The 16,413-nt window shown below is 35.2% G+C and overlaps 5 protein-coding genes across 9 annotated transcripts; 3 read left to right on the forward strand and 2 right to left on the reverse strand.

Annotated features, from left to right (window-relative positions):
- Nucleotides 1–1,621, forward strand: MED21 (mediator complex subunit 21). Its single transcript, XM_065345358.1, has 4 exons — nt 1–415; nt 497–605; nt 681–781; nt 850–1,621. The coding sequence occupies exons 1-4, from the start codon at nt 374–376 to the stop codon at nt 1,015–1,017; spliced, it is 420 nt and encodes a 139-aa protein (XP_065201430.1). The 5' UTR covers nt 1–373; the 3' UTR covers nt 1,018–1,621.
- On the reverse strand, nt 1,567–9,482 carry Set1 (SET domain containing 1). 3 transcript variants are annotated; one of them, XM_065345347.1, is made up of 21 exons: nt 9,260–9,482; nt 9,081–9,171; nt 7,820–8,618; nt 7,457–7,549; nt 7,147–7,324; nt 6,697–7,077; nt 6,128–6,619; nt 5,342–6,065; nt 5,122–5,251; nt 4,880–5,041; nt 4,694–4,795; nt 4,293–4,612; nt 4,031–4,215; nt 3,852–3,950; nt 3,537–3,783; nt 3,283–3,470; nt 3,054–3,175; nt 2,794–2,970; nt 2,468–2,725; nt 2,199–2,391; nt 1,567–2,120 (listed from the first exon to the last, which is right to left on the reverse strand). In XM_065345347.1, exons 2-20 carry the CDS (start codon nt 9,083–9,085, stop codon nt 2,218–2,220), a joined length of 4,836 nt encoding a protein of 1,611 aa, XP_065201419.1. In that variant the 5' UTR covers nt 9,086–9,171; nt 9,260–9,482; the 3' UTR covers nt 1,567–2,120; nt 2,199–2,217. The 3 variants fall into 3 exon arrangements, with proteins under 3 accessions (XP_065201419.1, XP_065201421.1, XP_065201420.1); XM_065345349.1 differs by lacking the exon at nt 9,081–9,171; XM_065345348.1 differs by lacking the exon at nt 9,081–9,171 and having other exon boundaries at nt 9,245–9,482.
- Nucleotides 9,483–9,631: 149 nt separating this feature from the next.
- Nucleotides 9,632–11,625, forward strand: Pis (phosphatidylinositol synthase). The gene is made up of 6 exons (XM_065345356.1): nt 9,632–9,790; nt 10,013–10,077; nt 10,158–10,292; nt 10,376–10,529; nt 10,605–10,768; nt 10,848–11,625. Exons 1-6 carry the CDS (start codon nt 9,675–9,677, stop codon nt 11,003–11,005), a joined length of 792 nt encoding a protein of 263 aa, XP_065201428.1. The 5' UTR covers nt 9,632–9,674; the 3' UTR covers nt 11,006–11,625.
- A 207-nt stretch (nt 11,626–11,832) lies between these two features.
- LOC135832229 (serine/threonine-protein phosphatase Pgam5, mitochondrial-like) lies at nt 11,833–13,658 on the reverse strand. 2 transcript variants are annotated; one of them, XM_065345355.1, is made up of 5 exons: nt 13,218–13,658; nt 12,681–12,862; nt 12,381–12,595; nt 12,129–12,259; nt 11,833–12,054 (listed from the first exon to the last, which is right to left on the reverse strand). In XM_065345355.1, the coding sequence occupies exons 1-5, from the start codon at nt 13,349–13,351 to the stop codon at nt 11,904–11,906; spliced, it is 813 nt and encodes a 270-aa protein (XP_065201427.1). In that variant the 5' UTR covers nt 13,352–13,658; the 3' UTR covers nt 11,833–11,903. The 2 variants fall into 2 exon arrangements, with proteins under 2 accessions (XP_065201427.1, XP_065201424.1); XM_065345352.1 differs by having other exon boundaries at nt 12,129–12,262; nt 13,218–13,656.
- Nucleotides 13,659–14,003: 345 nt separating this feature from the next.
- Nucleotides 14,004–16,078, forward strand: Pp4-19C (protein phosphatase 19C). Of its 2 annotated transcripts, none has more exons than XM_065345351.1 (7): nt 14,004–14,422; nt 14,517–14,690; nt 14,773–14,925; nt 15,009–15,182; nt 15,267–15,393; nt 15,469–15,658; nt 15,728–16,078. In XM_065345351.1, exons 2-7 carry the CDS (start codon nt 14,538–14,540, stop codon nt 15,855–15,857), a joined length of 927 nt encoding a protein of 308 aa, XP_065201423.1. In that variant the 5' UTR covers nt 14,004–14,422; nt 14,517–14,537; the 3' UTR covers nt 15,858–16,078. The 2 variants fall into 2 exon arrangements, with proteins under 2 accessions (XP_065201423.1, XP_065201422.1); XM_065345350.1 differs by having other exon boundaries at nt 14,005–14,422; nt 14,503–14,690.
- The last annotated feature ends 335 nt before the right edge of the window (nt 16,079–16,413 follow it).

Consider the following 16,413-nt stretch of genomic DNA (forward strand, 5'->3'; position numbering starts at 1 on the left):
GGCAACTCGGCAACTTAGCAACTTCGTTTCGCGTCAGTGGAACGAAAATGATAAGAAGTTGCTCGGTTATTGGCTGGAACTAGCAACCAAATCAAAATTTTTTGATTTGGTTGCCAAGTTGCCAGTTGCTGGTTGCTAGTTGCTGCTTATGTAGCAGTCGACTCTGAGTAATGAGGACTGGAGAGTGGGGAGACGAGGAGTGGAAAAAAATGAAAATTATTTTGAATTTCGTTTTGAAAATAATATGATAACTTGATAAGAGAAGTCAGAGCTCTGAAGTCTCATCTCAATCATTTTCATCCTTGCAAAAAAATCAAGTAGTTTTGATTTTTATTTGATCTTGAGATTTCAAAATCTGGTGTACACTACAATAATGGCAGATAGATTAACGCAACTACAAGATCTAGTGAATCAGGTATGCAACAATTTTATGTGAGACTCGAAGAGTTGTTATCCTTACGAAACATTTTATTTTCTAATTCAAATATATTTTCAGCAAGCCGAAAACTTTTGTAACGCAATTGGTATCTTACAACAGTTTGCACCACCAAGTAAATTTGCCGCTTTTGATCGTAACGGATCTCAAACTCCTCAACAACAAGAAGGTACATTTCAGTTCTTATGCTGTAAATAATATGTTTATTTCTGTAATTTACTCATTGGTTCTTTTCATACCTCAGATTATGCACATTTATTTGCGGTACAAATCGCTCGAACTGCCAAAGACATCGATGCTGTTATTGAATCTTTGCCAAATGATGAACAGTCTTTAGAACTACAAGTAATCATCTTGGAAAAGCTGAATTCAGTTTTACACAGTATCACTTTTAGTAATCGTATTCGATTTAGGTTGCAGGTCTTCGAAGATTGGAACAAGAAAACCAAGCAGCTTCTGAAAGACTGAGAGAAGAAGTAAGACATGGAGAACTACTTCATGAACAAGTTCAGCAGGTTCTTTCTGATATAGCTCAGCATCAGTTGGATATACAACAACCTCAATCGGATGCTAAGAAATGAATTTCAGTTTTTTCATATTTGAGTGTTTATGTTTGTGTTTTATAGAAGTCTACCATTAATTCGGAGTTTCTGAGCGTGAGCTTGATTGTACAAAACGTTCTATTAGCAATATTCTTTCAGAATTTTGTCTGATTGATTGTTTGAAGTTTTAGTCGTTCAATATTTTTCTAATAACTCCGGAGTAATGATATCAACTTGAAACTTTTTAGCTTTTATGCTTTTGTATACTATTCAAGTGAATTTTTTGGGAAGTTGAGCACCAACCACGAAAAATCATTCGCTTACGTTTGAAAATCATGAAATTTAAAAAATATCATTTATTCAAATACTTCAATTCTTTCACAAAACTAATGAATGATAATTATTACAATAAATGTTGAAATTACACGCAGAATCATTTTAAAAAATTACTTGATGATTACATCAAAAAACTAGGCATATTATTAAATTATACGTAATTATACTTTTTTTTAGTCTCATAAATTCCAACTTTTTTCATAATTTTCATAAGTTTTTCTCCGAATAGAAATGAATTATGTACTGTGATACAAAAATTTTTATTGTTCAATTGATTTTAAACAATAAAACTTGAAACTTGATACCATTCAGGTAACACATTTTTTAATTTTTACTACCTTATCTATATCATGAATTTACATATCAAAGAGGTATTATCAAGTTGAACTTGTAAAATCAGCATTTACTACAAGAAAAAAAATTCAAAAATTATCATTTTTTATGACGTATTGATGAAGAATCAAATTATCTACAAAATGGACAAGTAACCAAAATAACAAAACAGCAATTATAAAAAGCATCTACACAACATCTGATTGCAGCGAAAAGGAGTTGACTTTACAAAAAGGGGGAGGGGGGTTGATATACAAATTTGTTATTACAAAATATTTACATAATTTCCATGTACATAAATTTACAATTGATGAGGAGAGTTGAATTCTAAACCAGAAAGTACATTTTTACGCCTACACAAATAGATATTATCAATGAGATTGAATTTTAACTGATATTACATCGAGTGTGTCTTCACGAATGGTGATGGGCAGTACAAATAAATAAAAGTAGGAACATGAAAAACACAGGACCTGTAATTTATCACAAAAGTAATTATTCACTGATGATTTCAAACGCGTCTTTCAATGTGATACCTACTGAATACTTACCAATACATAATGAAAGAAATTAATTCAAAAATCCTCGACATGGCTGAGCACCACATAAACAAGGAATCTTCACATCTTCTATGGGGAATTTATAATCGTAAGTAATTTCTTCGTTTTCTCCAATAGGTTGTTTTGAATATATGACAATTTTTTTCTGTCCTTCGATGGTAATAACTTTGGCATAACAATTCGGCTGTAGACGATGATAAATAATTATTTCAAAATGACTCATCGAAGACAAATGTAAATTCAGACAGTATTTAACTTACATTACAACTATGATTGATAAATCTGGCCAAATTTCCGCATTTAGTGGCATCGATGATGTTTTCCAAATCGATACGGAATAAGTACGAGCTTCCGATACCGGTTGCTTCGTATTGTCGTTCTCTGAGATCAGCCACAATGGCGCGAACTTTTTGACCAACGTATTCAATAACCATTTCATCGGCTGCGATCGGTTCCATGGCAAACAATCCCCAATCGTGAATGGTAGATTTCGCAAATCGCAATTGCTTTTTCCGAAACTGAAAAGAAAGTAACCATAGTTAGATAATTCGAAAAAATTCGAGCATTCATTTACATCTTCCCATACCTTGAGAATATTGAATTTTAATAAATCACTATCAGATGTACCACCAAAAGCGGTCAACAGTCTTCTTTGATTACTACGAGCCTCTCTTGAAATAGATACCATTTTACCAGCGATAGTTTTCGTTTTCGTGTCGTCCGACGGCTCGAATACACTTGAAGAACCCAACATATGTTGAACCTAATCAATGAACGAAAGGTTTTTGCCTATAAAGCCTCATGTCATTGGGTTTATCTAAAATAAAAATCGAAATGACCAGTTACCTTATGTTTTGCCTTTTGTTTACTATCAATTTTGTAATATCCTTCGGTTCTCGCACAGCCAGTTTTATGAATAATTGTCCCGTCGCTGGTATTTTTCTTGATAGCACGATTTATATAAGTAGGTGCATAGGAGTTAAGGAGTATTTCAAAACAAATTTTCTAGGCTAAGTGTTATTAGTATAGCTAAAATGTAACTCGATTAAAACTAAAATGATGCGTAAAAGGATATGAGGATGATGAACCCAGTTGGTTTCGTAGAGCCAGTAGAATGAGTTGTCATTAGAAACTAATGTTTCGTATTTTTTCTTGATGTAATGAATGTCTTCTTCATCGATTCCGTCAGTTAAGAATTCAAACAGTATGTTAGCTTCCTCTTGCATACTCCTCTTGACAAATGTTACCGGTTCGGGAGGTTTTCTATCGAATCATACAAATGATTACACGGATGCTTACAAGTGATCACTCTAACGCTGAGGTACTCACTTTTTCTCGGGGATGTAATCTTTTTCATGAACCTTATGATGATTAAGAATTCTATTTCTATCTTTCAAAGGTGTTTTCTTGGACGGCGTTTGTACTGGCGGTGGCGACAGCGGCGAAGAAGCGTAATCGTGATCCATAAAGCTAGGCACTGTGGACACTTTTTCAGCTTCAACATTCTCTTGACTATTGGAACGAGGCAAACAATACGAATGTTCCATATCGACAAAAGCAACGCTTTCTTCTTCAGCTGCACAAACGCTTTTTTAAAATGAAAACGAAACATAACTCGCACCTTATTACTGAAAAATAAATTACCAGGAGCTTTAGCCGACAGTGGTTCAATATTTTCTTTAATTGGTGTAATAGGCGAAGACTCTGATTTCGAAGAATCAATTTTAATTTTCTTGGCGATCGCTGCAGCAAAAAAAAAAGAAAAGAGAAATATGATATTCGTCATAACTGAGAACCAATATTGTTCAAAAATAAATACAAACCACTATCATCAGGTTTCTGCTCGGTTTTACGTTTAAGAGCAATTCTTTCTGCCAACGTCAAATGATCTAGACCCTTCTCCTTTTCTTCTTCTGGTTCCGATTCACTTGCTTCATCGTCACTATCTTCGCTCCAATCAACATCACTTTCTGGAAGTGGTGTATTTCTACCATCAGGAGTTTTCTCTCTGCAAAAAAAAATTGCGATTAAGAATTAAGATGCATGCAAGTAATTGTATAATTTTAGTAAAATTACTCTACAAACCTAATGAAGTTGAAATCTTCCAGTTCTAATAAATCTAAAGCTGATCTCGCTTCTTGATATCCGACGCTTTCGGCATCCGAATCGTAATTAGGTTTCGACTCCTTATTATCCTTGTCTCTATGACGTCTCTCATCAACATCGTCTTCGGACGTACTGTCCCATTTCGATGATGAACTTATCGATGACATGAAGTCGTCTTCGGATTCTGACGATATTGACGATAATCCAGAGGTCTCACTCGATTCTAATGCTTTTCTACTGCCCATCATTGAGAATCGTTTAGATTTCATACGACTGCTTTCTCCATCGTCCAACTCAATCTAAAAGCAAATAGATAGAGTCACGTACATTCTACTATTCTAAAAACTTACTTCGGCATTTCACACGGAAAAAATTCTTACTTGAGATTCCGTATCAGAATGCTGCACAAACTCTTCTTGATCACTACCGTCATTTTCTTTGTAAGATTTCTTATACTTAGGTTGAGGTTCAAGTTTTCGCCTCTGAAATTGTTAATCCAGAGCATTAGATATCAATTACATATTTTCAGAACGGGAAAGTATAATTCAGCTAATCGATGAAATTACTTTGAAGGACGGCATTTTAGGAATGGAAGCTCTAAAACCAAGGCCTAGACCACTCATCGCTAAATTATCCAAACCGTCTTGGCCGGAATCTAAAATTTGATTTAAATTGGCAGCAGTATTCGGAACGGGTTCTTCTTGAGTTTTCTTGTGAGATGTCGAATCCTAGGAAAACAATTCATTTGTACATCAGAAATTAATACTAACCTCAATGAGGAAATATTGTAAGAGTACACGCAACCTACTTTGGCAGATTTTTCCTTCTTTTCCCACCACACATCGAGCGCTGTGAATGCAGTGGCTTCGATCATTCTCTTCGTAATATCTCGTTTCAAAATCTGTTTCATTTCGTGGATTACCTCGTGCACGATACCCCTAGTAAAACGAACCATAATGCAATTAATATATACGTTACACATCGAATCTAATATGTTTCATGATATTTTACTGATGCACATCACGTACTCGATAGTTTTATAATGCGGGCTATTGATAATTCTCGAATCCAACGCAGGTATTGCGCTGGCTTTGTCGTCTCTTAATTTTGAATCCAAGTCTTCACTGGCATAGAAATTATCAGCTGTCGCATGATTGTGTGGTATGAAATTTGGAGGCGGCTTACTCGTGCAAGGTAAACTATTGAACGTACTATTGTACGAAAAATACGACGTTGTGGGCGCATACGCTCTCTGTGCTTGACTCCAGAACGAAACTGTTGCAAAATGATCACCATAGAATTGCGACTGCGATTGAATTGACGCTCGAGGAACTAGAGTATGCATAGTGGCAAAGGGTGGTTGTATACGCGCAGCAATAGCAGGAGCGGTTATATGAATAGGTCTTATTGTCGCACGAGCTGGCGAAATTTGAGCAGTGGTAGAACGTTGGTACAGAGTTGGTATTAGAGGATTAGAGATCGGCGGTCCGCCAGAGATTTGTGGAGTCGCTGGCGGAGGCAAATTCATGAGATCAGCGGGATAAGCAATATTCGTATACATTTCGTTCTGATTCATTAAGGGTTGTTCGATTATTTGTTCGTTCGAACTCAAACTAGATAAACTCATTCGGTCGTCGTCCGCTTCATCTTGTACGGGTGTAGAAGCGGCATCTGAACCAGCACGTTTTCTGCGCAACGAGCTGAACCTACCGATTTCGTCATCACTCGAGTCTCCCGAACGGTTGAATTTGTCTGAAAATAAAATCGAATTAAACATGATGATTTTTCGTTCTCCAAACGTCTATTTTACGTACCTTTGATAACATTTTCTAAAAATTTGGTGGTTTGCAACTTCTCCTCTTCTCTAGCCTTTTCAGCTAATTCAATAGCTCTTTGGTGGCAAGCTAGATACACCTCTTTAGACAGAAACGGGGATGGAGGCCTCGATAGCGGTTTATCTAAGTCTTCTTCAGGAGGAGGCGGTGGCGGCGGAGGCGGCGGTAATGGGGGTTCTCTCGGAGGGGAAGGCAACGGACACCCGTCTAACACACTATCGTCGTATTTCTTGCTACCTATTTCATCATTATCTAAGGACTTTCGGACGACTTTGTAAAAAGCTGGTTCGATTCCACCGCCAACTTGTCCCTTTAATAATAATTCGATTCTGGTATCGAGATCTAACTGGCGTTGTTCCTCTTCATCTCGTTCTTCTTTTTCAGTACGTTCAATTATATGATCGTTAGGCCAATGAGGTGTTTCACAAGGAGCCGGTAAAATCGCAGAACTAGCTGGCAACTTTAATCCATCTAAGAAGCGAAGAATCATTAATACAACAACACTGTAAACAAAAAAATGTTTCCTTCAAATCAACCATTTCTTTTACCTGACTTATTAATCTTCATGCTGGACATAGAGTTATCTAGCGGCGTAGAATTATGCGAGCCCGAGTGGTAGCCGCTACTTGGGAAGCTGTATTCTGAATTACCATTATCACTTTTAAATGTTTTATAACTAATTTCACTTATCACTGAAGAGGGAGTTGAAAACTCCCGGTAACTTTTTTCTTGCGAATTGTTCACTCCTAGTTTCTGGATTTGCGAACGATTATTTTTACTTTCTTCTTCTTTCGTTTTTTTCGGAGATGGGTGTTTTGCTTTTGGATCAACCAGCGATGAATCTCTAACATCTTTCGACACTGTTGCGTTCGCTTTGTTGTTTGAAACTGGATTCGCAAATTCGTCGAATAATTTCTTACATTCTTCTCCTAAACAATATATGTATATTAATTAGAATATTCTTACGCAGAAAACCGATATGAAAATATGGTCATTACCGAAAGCGTCCAGAAAAACTTTCAATATTTTTCCCATCACAGAAGTTTTATTCAATTTCTCTACGCAATCTTTGGCTGACTTCACATTCGCGAACATCACTCGTGCTAATCCCAAATGCTTATTTGTGATAGGATGGTGATAAATATATAGATCATCTACATCACCAAACTTCATCACCTACAAAAAATTGAACAAATTAGAAACAGTTCGTATCCGTTACGCTGAATGATTTTCAAATTGGCTGCATGTCTCATAGAACGGTTATTAAATTTAGCAGGCTTTGCTTTTTTTTTGTAACACTAAACTCACCATGTCTGATAAAAATGCTTTATCAATATTGTCGTTCAAATTGCAAATTGTAACTTCTAAAGGAGGAGGTTCGCCAATGTAGTGTTCATCAACCTAGAAAATGAAGAAAACATGATTTACGTATAAACACAACTGATTAGTTATCTAACAGTGTTGAGCTAACAAATTACGTAATATTAATCGAAAAGAAAATGAATTCAATTAATAAACATTTCTTCAAAAATACTAGTTTAATAAATAATACATGGTCTAGTATGTTTAAATCATCCCATAACAAACAGTTTGGGTGCACAGTGGCATACTGTATAGTTAATTGCATGGATAAGAATACGAAGTAATATACCTACTATTAATGATACTCACTTTGAAAAGCGGTACAGGAAGATCTAATGGTCCCATTCTAGTACGAATTTTCGCAGGATTTCGAGGATCTCGGACTTGTACTGCTGGATAAGTATTAGGTGGAACAGGAGGATCATACCTAACACCATCTAACCTGCATAACTTGCTGCAACCCGGTTTCAAAGAAGGATCTGACACTAATTTATAACTCTGAAAAGGCCGTTCGTTTACATCTTGATTATTCGGAATAGGCGGTTTGATTTCTTTCTTGGGTTCTGCGGTAATATCTTGTTGTTGTTCTTGCGAATCTTGTTCACCCAGAGGACTATTGAAATCAGCGTCAGAGAATGAATCGTGCTCGTCGGATATATTTTTCAACGAATTCGAAAATATTTCCGTATCTTTACTCTTATTATCATACTCATAATGACTATCATCGTCGTACTCTGGAGTTCTAGTTGACTTCGAACGCGATCGTTTTTTAGATTTTTTAGACTTTTTCTTAGATTTATGATGATGATGAACTTGGGGTGGTGGCGGTGATGGAGTTGGCGAGTTTCGACGAACGGTTCGATACAGTCTATCGTTGGGCTCGACATAAGGTGGCGGTATTCGTCTTCGAGGTGGAGGTACGTCGACGAATTCTCTATTAGGTACTGGTGGCAAATACGGGTATCCATCATGACGGACACGGTATAAACGATCGTCGATTTCTCGAGGTGGAAAATACGGATCTGGACGACTGATTGGCGGTGGCGTTGCGTAGTAATACGAACTTCGATGCCCAAAAAATCTGTGTGGATCCATTATGAGATCATTTCTGAAAAATATCGATCGTTTTAATTCGATTTGTAACACTTATCTGTATCATGCTGATTTATGCAGGTAGATTCTTCTTTGATTTCATCATCTTCACTTTTCAAATACAGGTTAATCAGCGTTGATTATCAAATGTTCATAATTTCAACAGTGTTTCGTACCGAAATTTTAATTGCGAAAAAAAGTCGTTTCACTGATCAAAACAAAGCTGATCACCATCAAAAAACTGTTCTTTGGATGCATATAAATAAACGAGAAAACAATTTTCAGAAAAAATTAATCGCATATGAATTTATGAGTTCATTCAAAAATTGAACTCTACATGCGAATTGATTTTCGCTTGAGATTTTTTCCAAAGTATAAGAATTTGTTGAGAAAAATATTTTTACTGACATGCACTGATATAAAGTTCGTTAAGTGATAGGTGATAAACAATGTTGGAGAGTACACATATCACACCTACCGCATATAGGCGAGCAAAATTACTGATTATTTCCGAAAACATGAGAATTTATTCACCGAAGTATGATGAGATGTCAAAAAAACATCGATAACTAATATTGAAAATAATCAAAGAATGTACGAAGTTAGCAAAAAATTATGAACACAGAATAATGCACAACTCACATCGAAAATACATACGCGCAGATCTCGGAGAAATGTGATACTGAAGATTATCACCATTATATCACACCGGTAATTGGCATTTTTCGACAAATCTTTGAATCAAAAACTAAATAAATACAATGTACAAAAAACAAAACAGACGTGGTAGTCAAAACAAGAATAATTCGGATTTTCTACTGCCATAAAGTTATGGGAAGTGAAATCAAAAAATATTGTCGCCTCCCGCCATCAGGAACAACTCTCAACTAGAGCCTAGTTTATTTTTGTTGAATAGAATTTGTCATTTCGTAGATAGTAAATAACAGAGATAGCAGCACCAACTAAACATTTCTCAATGCGGCTCGTCATTGTATTAAAATTTCCCGCCATTTACAGCATTTTTGAAATTTTGTGCTCCGTATTGGCTCCGTAGATTGGCAACAATCAAAAAATGGGGAAAAGAATCAGCTGTTCAAAAGTTCCTAAATATTTACTAATTTTGAAGCGTCTCCGTCTCATCGCTGGAAATTTTGTTGTAGATTTGCTGGAATTTCATAAATCTTGCAGGTAATAACGAATGTACTTCAACACTTCACTAGTGATTACGACTTACGACTTTTTGTGCTGAAATACATGACTGTCCGTTTTTAATTACGTTGTGTGTGTCCCTAAAAATTATCTAAGAATTCTGAAGCTCTTATGATAATTCTTATCATATTTTTAAAAAGTGCTTCTGTAACTTTTTGCTATAATTTAGTATATGCATATTATTTTTCTTCTCTATTACAGATTCAAGATAGCCATGGATCCAACTCAAACGAAGAATATTTTTCTCTTCATCCCTAATTTGATCGGTAACAAAGCTGCATATTTTATGTGATTACGTTAATTTCTCAACAAAGTATTCATTAAAAAATTTGTACTTGTTTTTCAGGTTATTCTAGAATAATTCTAGCACTGATTTCGTTCTACTTCATGCCCCATAACCATGTTGTCGCTTGCTTTTGCTATGTGTTTAGCGCTTTATTGGATGCATTTGATGGTCACGCAGCGAGAATTTTCAACCAAAGTATGACTCATCAAGCTAGGTGTACTGATACTCAATGAATTTTTTCAAGTCATTTCTACAGCTGCGTTGGTTTATTGTTGTAGGTACGAGATTTGGTGGTATGTTGGACCAATTGACGGATCGTTGTGGAACAACTGGATTGCTCGTTACGTTATGCGTATTTTATCCGAAATATATGTTTTTCTTCCAGCTGAGTATTGCTATTGATATAGCTTGTCACTGGATATTCCTTCATACGTATGTGTATCTCTTCAAAGTAATATGTACTTATATCATGTTCGATTGAATTTAAATTCCCATCATAATTTGCAGATCCGTACTTCAAGGAAGAAGTAGTCATAAATTTATTGATCTTTCTTCTAATCCCATTATGCAGATTTATTACTCAAACAAAATGGTTTTGTTTTCAATGTGTTGCGGCAACGAAGCATTCTACGCTTCACTTTACCTTTTACATTTCACTTCAGGCCCTCTAAGTACGAATTAATTTTGAAAGTATTTCTGTGAAACTTGTCATTCAATTTTGATAGTTATGTTTCTTTTCTTTCTGAATAGTTGGAGGTATTGGATTATTCAAGCTTGCGGCGTGGTTATCTGCTCCTGTTGCCCTCGTGAAAACTATTCTGTCGCTTGTTCATGGATATGTAGCTTGCCAAAATCTTGCCATTATTGATACCAAAGAAAGGGAACAGTTGATGAAAAAAGAAGGTTAATATATTGAAAATCAAATTTTTCCTTCCACTATTTGTATTTCAGTTTAGATTTATACGACATAGGTACATGAAGGAGTATCTATTTAAGTTGCATTTTTCTGCATCACATTTGATTTCTCTTGAAGATTTCAGCATTCCTCTAAGTGAATTTAATTACTCGTATTTTCAGTTCATAAATAATGACATTCTTGAATCACTCATTTCTAGTCATCAATGATTTTTGAAACAAGTGAATTGAGAATTTTAGATTTACTACATTCCAATTTACGGTTAGGGATTTAGTTTTTTTTTCATCTAATAGAGATGAGAAAATGCATTATTTTTTTAGTCCAGCACTATGTTTCAGTCATCTGAAATTAGGTTATTTATCAACTTAGACAGTGCTCGGACAACAATAAATTTTTGGAATATGATCTGCGAATATGAATGTTACCCTCACATTTCCAATGTGTTAATATTATTGTTATAATATTGGTTGTTTTCATTTTGACGTAAGATAATTGTATTAATTTCAAGTCTAGTCATATTTTATAAGCATACATAGTATTGAAGTTAAGATATCAAATTTTCCTTTATAATTCCTACTCTTTATGAAACACTAATAAAAAAATAATTTCAAATATGTGTATTTCAATTTTTTTTCAATTCATTTTATCGTACAAACTCAAATTATTTACAAATTACGGCTCCTAAACATATTACTGTTATATTCATAATTATTTTTTTCCTCCTCAAAGAGCGCATTAATTAAATTCGCCGATATCGATGAACAAACTTTTTAAAAAAAAAAAACCGAATTCATCCTATAAGCAAACCTTAAACAAATCTACCAACAAACATTTATTTAAATTCAAAGTATTACAGTTCGAGAATAGATATACACGAAAGTATCATTCATTTAGCTAGTAGTGATATATTTTGGTGGCATATGCCCGACATCACTATATTCATGTAATATAACTTTACCATTAGGATTCACTGAAAGCCATGTAATACTGGCGTGATTGATGGAAAATCGTAACCAAGCGTTAGCAGGAATTTGCAAAGCCCTAGCAAGAAAAAATAACATCATGTAACTGGATTTTCAATAATATTGCAAATACATCACGAACGGTTTCCTTACCTGCATACGAAATAACGGATCACATTTCCATGGCACACAATGATATCGTAAGAATCATTAACTTGATCAGGAGGAGCTCGGTGGATGTACTTCCTAAAGGCAGCCTCTATTCGAGCACCATCCCGAAATACCTGCTATCAAGTTTTTGCGTTTTAGGTACATCGTAGAATAGTTTGAAAATAATTTCAAAATCAATAACACATGCCGGATGATACCATGAAGAACGAAAAGTTCAGCATTGTCTAAACTTACATGTAATTCAGGTCTCCAAGTGGAATGAGGCGGCTCAGGTAGGATTGGAGCGCCTTCTTCGAGCATTTTACAATCTTTAACAGGAACATCAGGAAGATATTTTTGAATTAGGGACGCTGTTTGCGTGGCTCTAGTCATTGTTGAACGTATTATGTTTGTATAAGGTAATCCTAACTCTTTCAAACGTTCTCCAGTCGCTAAGGCTTGCTTCTCTCCTGATTCAGATTAAAAAATACAGTATAAGTACAATCATGAGCCATGAGGTAATGTGATGCACATAATTTCATTTTTGTAACATACCTAACTCAGTCAACGCTCGAGCTTTGTCAGTTTTACCACTAAGATTGTATTGACCATGACGGATTAAAATTATGTGACGAACAGCCTTCGACTTATTTTTTGCCAAATTTTCATTGAATTCATTCTGTTGCTTGGGATCATCTGCGTTCTTGACGGGCTTAGTCAACGATTGAGGAGCTCGCCTAGAATAGTGTTGTACGATTATCCGAATGAATTCAGAAGTTGAATCCGGTTATCGGATGTAAACGAACAATCGGATTACACCCAATTAGCAAAGGAACAGGGAAAGCTCAAAACTTTTTTTTAAAAATATTTTTCGCGTTAACAATACAAAAATTTGTTTGGTACTTCTTTGTCACCACTCAGGGAAAACCTTGTGAAAACTGAAAAGCATAGAATTTTTAGTAATCGGGTACAATCCAGATATTCGGATTGGAAACGAATATTTTTTCCTAGCTTCGTTTATCCGGTTATACTACAACACTACCTAGAACATGGCGTCAACATTTATAGTACGGAATAACGATAGGTACTAACTTGTCCCAATTGAAATCCCACTTCGGTGATGGAGGACCGTGAAATGTTATCATTCCATAGTAGGTGGATAACCCACCGACAACAGCTCCCAGTGTACTGCCAAAATAAATTTTATACTTCGAAAAATTGGCCATTTTAATAATTTCAAATGTAACAAAGTAACAACTAGCAAAACGCTTTCAGCAGAAATTAGAACGTATTCTCATAATTACAGAACTATACGAAATGAATAAAAATATTCTTCGATTAAAGTCATAAGGTTACACTCGCGAAATGAAGAATAAATTACACCTAAAAAGACACTTTCACGAAATGCTAGAATTAATTCTAAAAGCTCAAAATTCAAAATTTAGTTGAAAAGAATCATGAAAGCTCATTAGCTTAGCTCAAAAAATCAAGCCGAGCGCCGAGCCGCTTTTGTTGTCACTTGTTTGTTTTCACTTGGTTTTCACGAAAATTTATGCACCACAGATAAAGATGAAAGTTAGGTCAAGCCAACATACGACAATCATACGAATGTATTTCAATTCTGAATAAATTTCATTTCAATTGATTAGCTATTAGGTTGAGCTTCTCAATAGTGAAGATGAAAAGAAGAAAAATTCATAGAATATTTATAGCTTGTAGATCAACAGACATGAGAATACATTCCTTTGTGAAGAAAAAATTGAATTTTTCCGCACGTGAACAAAAATATCAATTTTTTACACTTTCACGAAGTCTTCCTCTTTTCCTTTTGGCGCACTCTACGTGACCCAACGACGTGAATTTTTCTTTGAAATTCAGCACAGTAGATTGACTCGGTCTTGGGAGTTGGGACTGTTGGGACTCAGCGAAAAACAAACTGAAATTCAGAAATTGAGAAACGGAAAAAAGTACAATTTGCGGTAGTGAAAATTAAGTGATGAAGTAACCATTGAAATTAATTATATTTGTTAACGAAATTATTATGCTCGTTTTTTCGAACTAAACATGAGCCTAAAGAATGATAGATAGTGGTACTTGGTCCGGTTGTTTCCTCATTCTCTGTAGGCTGTGAAGTGCTCAGTGTTTCATCTGCAGTAAATCATCAAAATTTACAAATTTTCCTATAATTTCAACAGAATCAATGTTAGTTTGCTACTTCTTTGTCAAGTCGAATCGGTGACAGCAGCTGAATCGCTCACATACATTCAAGTGATCCTGGACGTGGGTGATATTTCTATGTAAGTATTTCTACCGAAAACTTTCAAATTATGTACAACTTTTTCTTCAAAATCATGATTTGGACAAATTTTATGGTTAGTTCATTTAATCAAGTCATCAGAGAAGCGCGTGAACATGGAAGATAACACGCATGATTTGGATCAACAAATTGAACAGCTCAAGCGGTGCGAAATTATTAGTGAATCACAAGTAAAAGCATTATGCGCCAAGGCGAGAGAAATATTAGTAGAGGAAAGTAATGTTCAAAGAGTTGACGCTCCGGTGACGGTATGTATTCAGTTATCTTTTTCGAATCACTATCGAGGCTTATTACGGCGTTTTCTTGAATTCATATTATCCGTTTTTGCAGGTTTGTGGTGATATACACGGGCAGTTCTATGATTTGAAGGAACTTTTCAAAGTAGGAGGAGATGTACCCGAAAGAAATTACCTTTTTATGGGCGATTTTGTAGATAGAGGATTTTATAGCGTAGAAACTTTTTTATTACTCCTAGCTTTGAAAGTAAGTGGTGAACGTTGATTATTTATAAGCTTGCCTAATGCAGATTCATTGTATTCGTTTTGGTAATTTTGCTGTTTTTCTAGGTGCGATATCCTGATAGAATTACTTTAATACGAGGTAATCACGAATCTAGACAGATTACTCAAGTATATGGTTTTTATGACGAATGTCTTAGGAAATACGGTAGTGCAGTTGTTTGGAGGTACTGCACTGAAATTTTTGACTATCTAAGTTTATCCGCTATTATTGATGGCAAGGTATGAAGTGATTTGTTTACTTTTTCTCCAATTTATAAATGTATAAATATTATATTTTCCTGATTATAAAATTTATATTTGTAGATATTTTGTGTCCACGGAGGTTTATCGCCTTCCATTCAAACTTTGGATCAGATACGCACCATTGATCGTAAACAAGAAGTGCCACACGATGGACCTATGTGTGATTTGTTGTGGTCTGATCCTGAAGGTAAACTAAATACTAAAGTAATTCGATTGAATGAACTTCAACATAAACTAAACGTTCTTTATATTTTCTTAATAGATACTCAAGGTTGGGGAGTCAGCCCAAGAGGTGCTGGGTACTTATTCGGTTCTGACGTAGTGGCTCAATTCAATGCAGCCAACGATATTAATATGATTTGTCGTGCGCATCAACTTGTAATGGAAGGTTACAAATGGCATTTCAATGAAACCGTATTGACTGTGTGGTCTGCACCGAATTATTGCTATCGGTAAAATGCTATGATCTATTTTAAACATTATTCTCATGTAATCGAATTAACACGATTCTCTCTATTCAGATGTGGAAATGTCGCCGCGATATTAGAATTGAACGAACATTTACAAAGAGATTTTACTATTTTTGAAGCAGCGCCCCAAGAAACCAGAGGAATTCCTGCTAAAAAGCCTCAAGTGCATTATTTCCTATAATTTACGTTTTGTAGTTATTTTACATTTGTATGATTATTTTAAGGACCAATTTATTAATGTATTGAATATTTTAAATTTTCGCCCCTTTTTAAAAGTACCCTATCATGTAAAATTAATTTTTCCAACTTAACAACGTTGTTCCCATATGAAAGTTTCGATGAAAGTAATCCCTCTTAATTTTTTTTGTTGATGAAATAAGTGAATACAGCTATTTGATATGATGTTCAATATTTCGAACGAACGGCAATTGAATTTTTTTACTGCCAAGTATGAACCATTATTCATGGAGATTTTGTCAGTATCACATGAATTTTACAGCTGGACAGCCCTTGATTCAATTTGACAATTTTTGTTGGAGAGTGTAACTTTAATACGATTTGAAACATGATCCACGTTGGCCCTTCTGTGCCCATTCTACAAAGAATGGCGAGATGCGATGTGAGGCTTGGTGGGAGCTCCGAGGCCTACAATTATATTCATACCTACATGACACCAGATAATTATGATTTCAAGTCTTGGAACTCGCAGTCACATCGCATTTAAAGCGACCCTAGTC

Source organism: Planococcus citri, chromosome 1 (genome assembly GCF_950023065.1).
Source record: "Planococcus citri chromosome 1, ihPlaCitr1.1, whole genome shotgun sequence".
In the NCBI taxonomy this organism is placed as follows: domain Eukaryota; kingdom Metazoa; phylum Arthropoda; class Insecta; order Hemiptera; family Pseudococcidae; genus Planococcus; species Planococcus citri.

Excerpts from the sequence above, each read along its gene's own strand:
- MED21 (XM_065345358.1), top strand. The coding sequence starts at position 374 with ATGGCAGATAGATTAACGCAACTACAAGATCTAGTGAATCAG. Across the intron at positions 606-680 it reads AACTCCTCAACAACAAGAAG|ATTATGCACATTTATTTGCG; the intron begins GTACATTTCAGT and ends TTCATACCTCAG. Across the intron at positions 782-849 it reads AACAGTCTTTAGAACTACAA|GTTGCAGGTCTTCGAAGATT; the intron begins GTAATCATCTTG and ends TATTCGATTTAG.
- Set1 (XM_065345347.1), bottom strand. Across the intron at positions 5,042-5,121 it reads AGAAGGAAAAATCTGCCAAA|GATTCGACATCTCACAAGAA; the intron begins GTAGGTTGCGTG and ends TTGTTTTCCTAG. Across the intron at positions 3,951-4,030 it reads GCAGAAACCTGATGATAGTG|CGATCGCCAAGAAAATTAAA; the intron begins GTTTGTATTTAT and ends TTTTTGCTGCAG.
- Pis (XM_065345356.1), top strand. The coding sequence starts at position 9,675 with ATGGGGAAAAGAATCAGCTGTTCAAAAGTTCCTAAATATTTACTAATT. Across the intron at positions 9,791-10,012 it reads GAATTTCATAAATCTTGCAG|ATTCAAGATAGCCATGGATC; the intron begins GTAATAACGAAT and ends TCTCTATTACAG. Across the intron at positions 10,078-10,157 it reads CTTCATCCCTAATTTGATCG|GTTATTCTAGAATAATTCTA; the intron begins GTAACAAAGCTG and ends CTTGTTTTTCAG.
- LOC135832229 (XM_065345352.1), bottom strand. The coding sequence starts at position 13,351 with ATGGCCAATTTTTCGAAGTATAAAATTTATTTTGGCAGTACACTGGGA. Across the intron at positions 12,263-12,380 it reads CTTGGAGACCTGAATTACAT|CAGGTATTTCGGGATGGTGC; the intron begins GTAAGTTTAGAC and ends AAAACTTGATAG. Across the intron at positions 12,055-12,128 it reads ATCCGTTATTTCGTATGCAG|GGCTTTGCAAATTCCTGCTA; the intron begins GTAAGGAAACCG and ends TTTTCTTGCTAG.
- Pp4-19C (XM_065345351.1), top strand. The coding sequence starts at position 14,538 with ATGGAAGATAACACGCATGATTTGGATCAACAAATTGAACAGCTCAAG. Across the intron at positions 15,394-15,468 it reads GTTGTGGTCTGATCCTGAAG|ATACTCAAGGTTGGGGAGTC; the intron begins GTAAACTAAATA and ends TTTTCTTAATAG. Across the intron at positions 15,659-15,727 it reads GCACCGAATTATTGCTATCG|ATGTGGAAATGTCGCCGCGA; the intron begins GTAAAATGCTAT and ends CTCTCTATTCAG.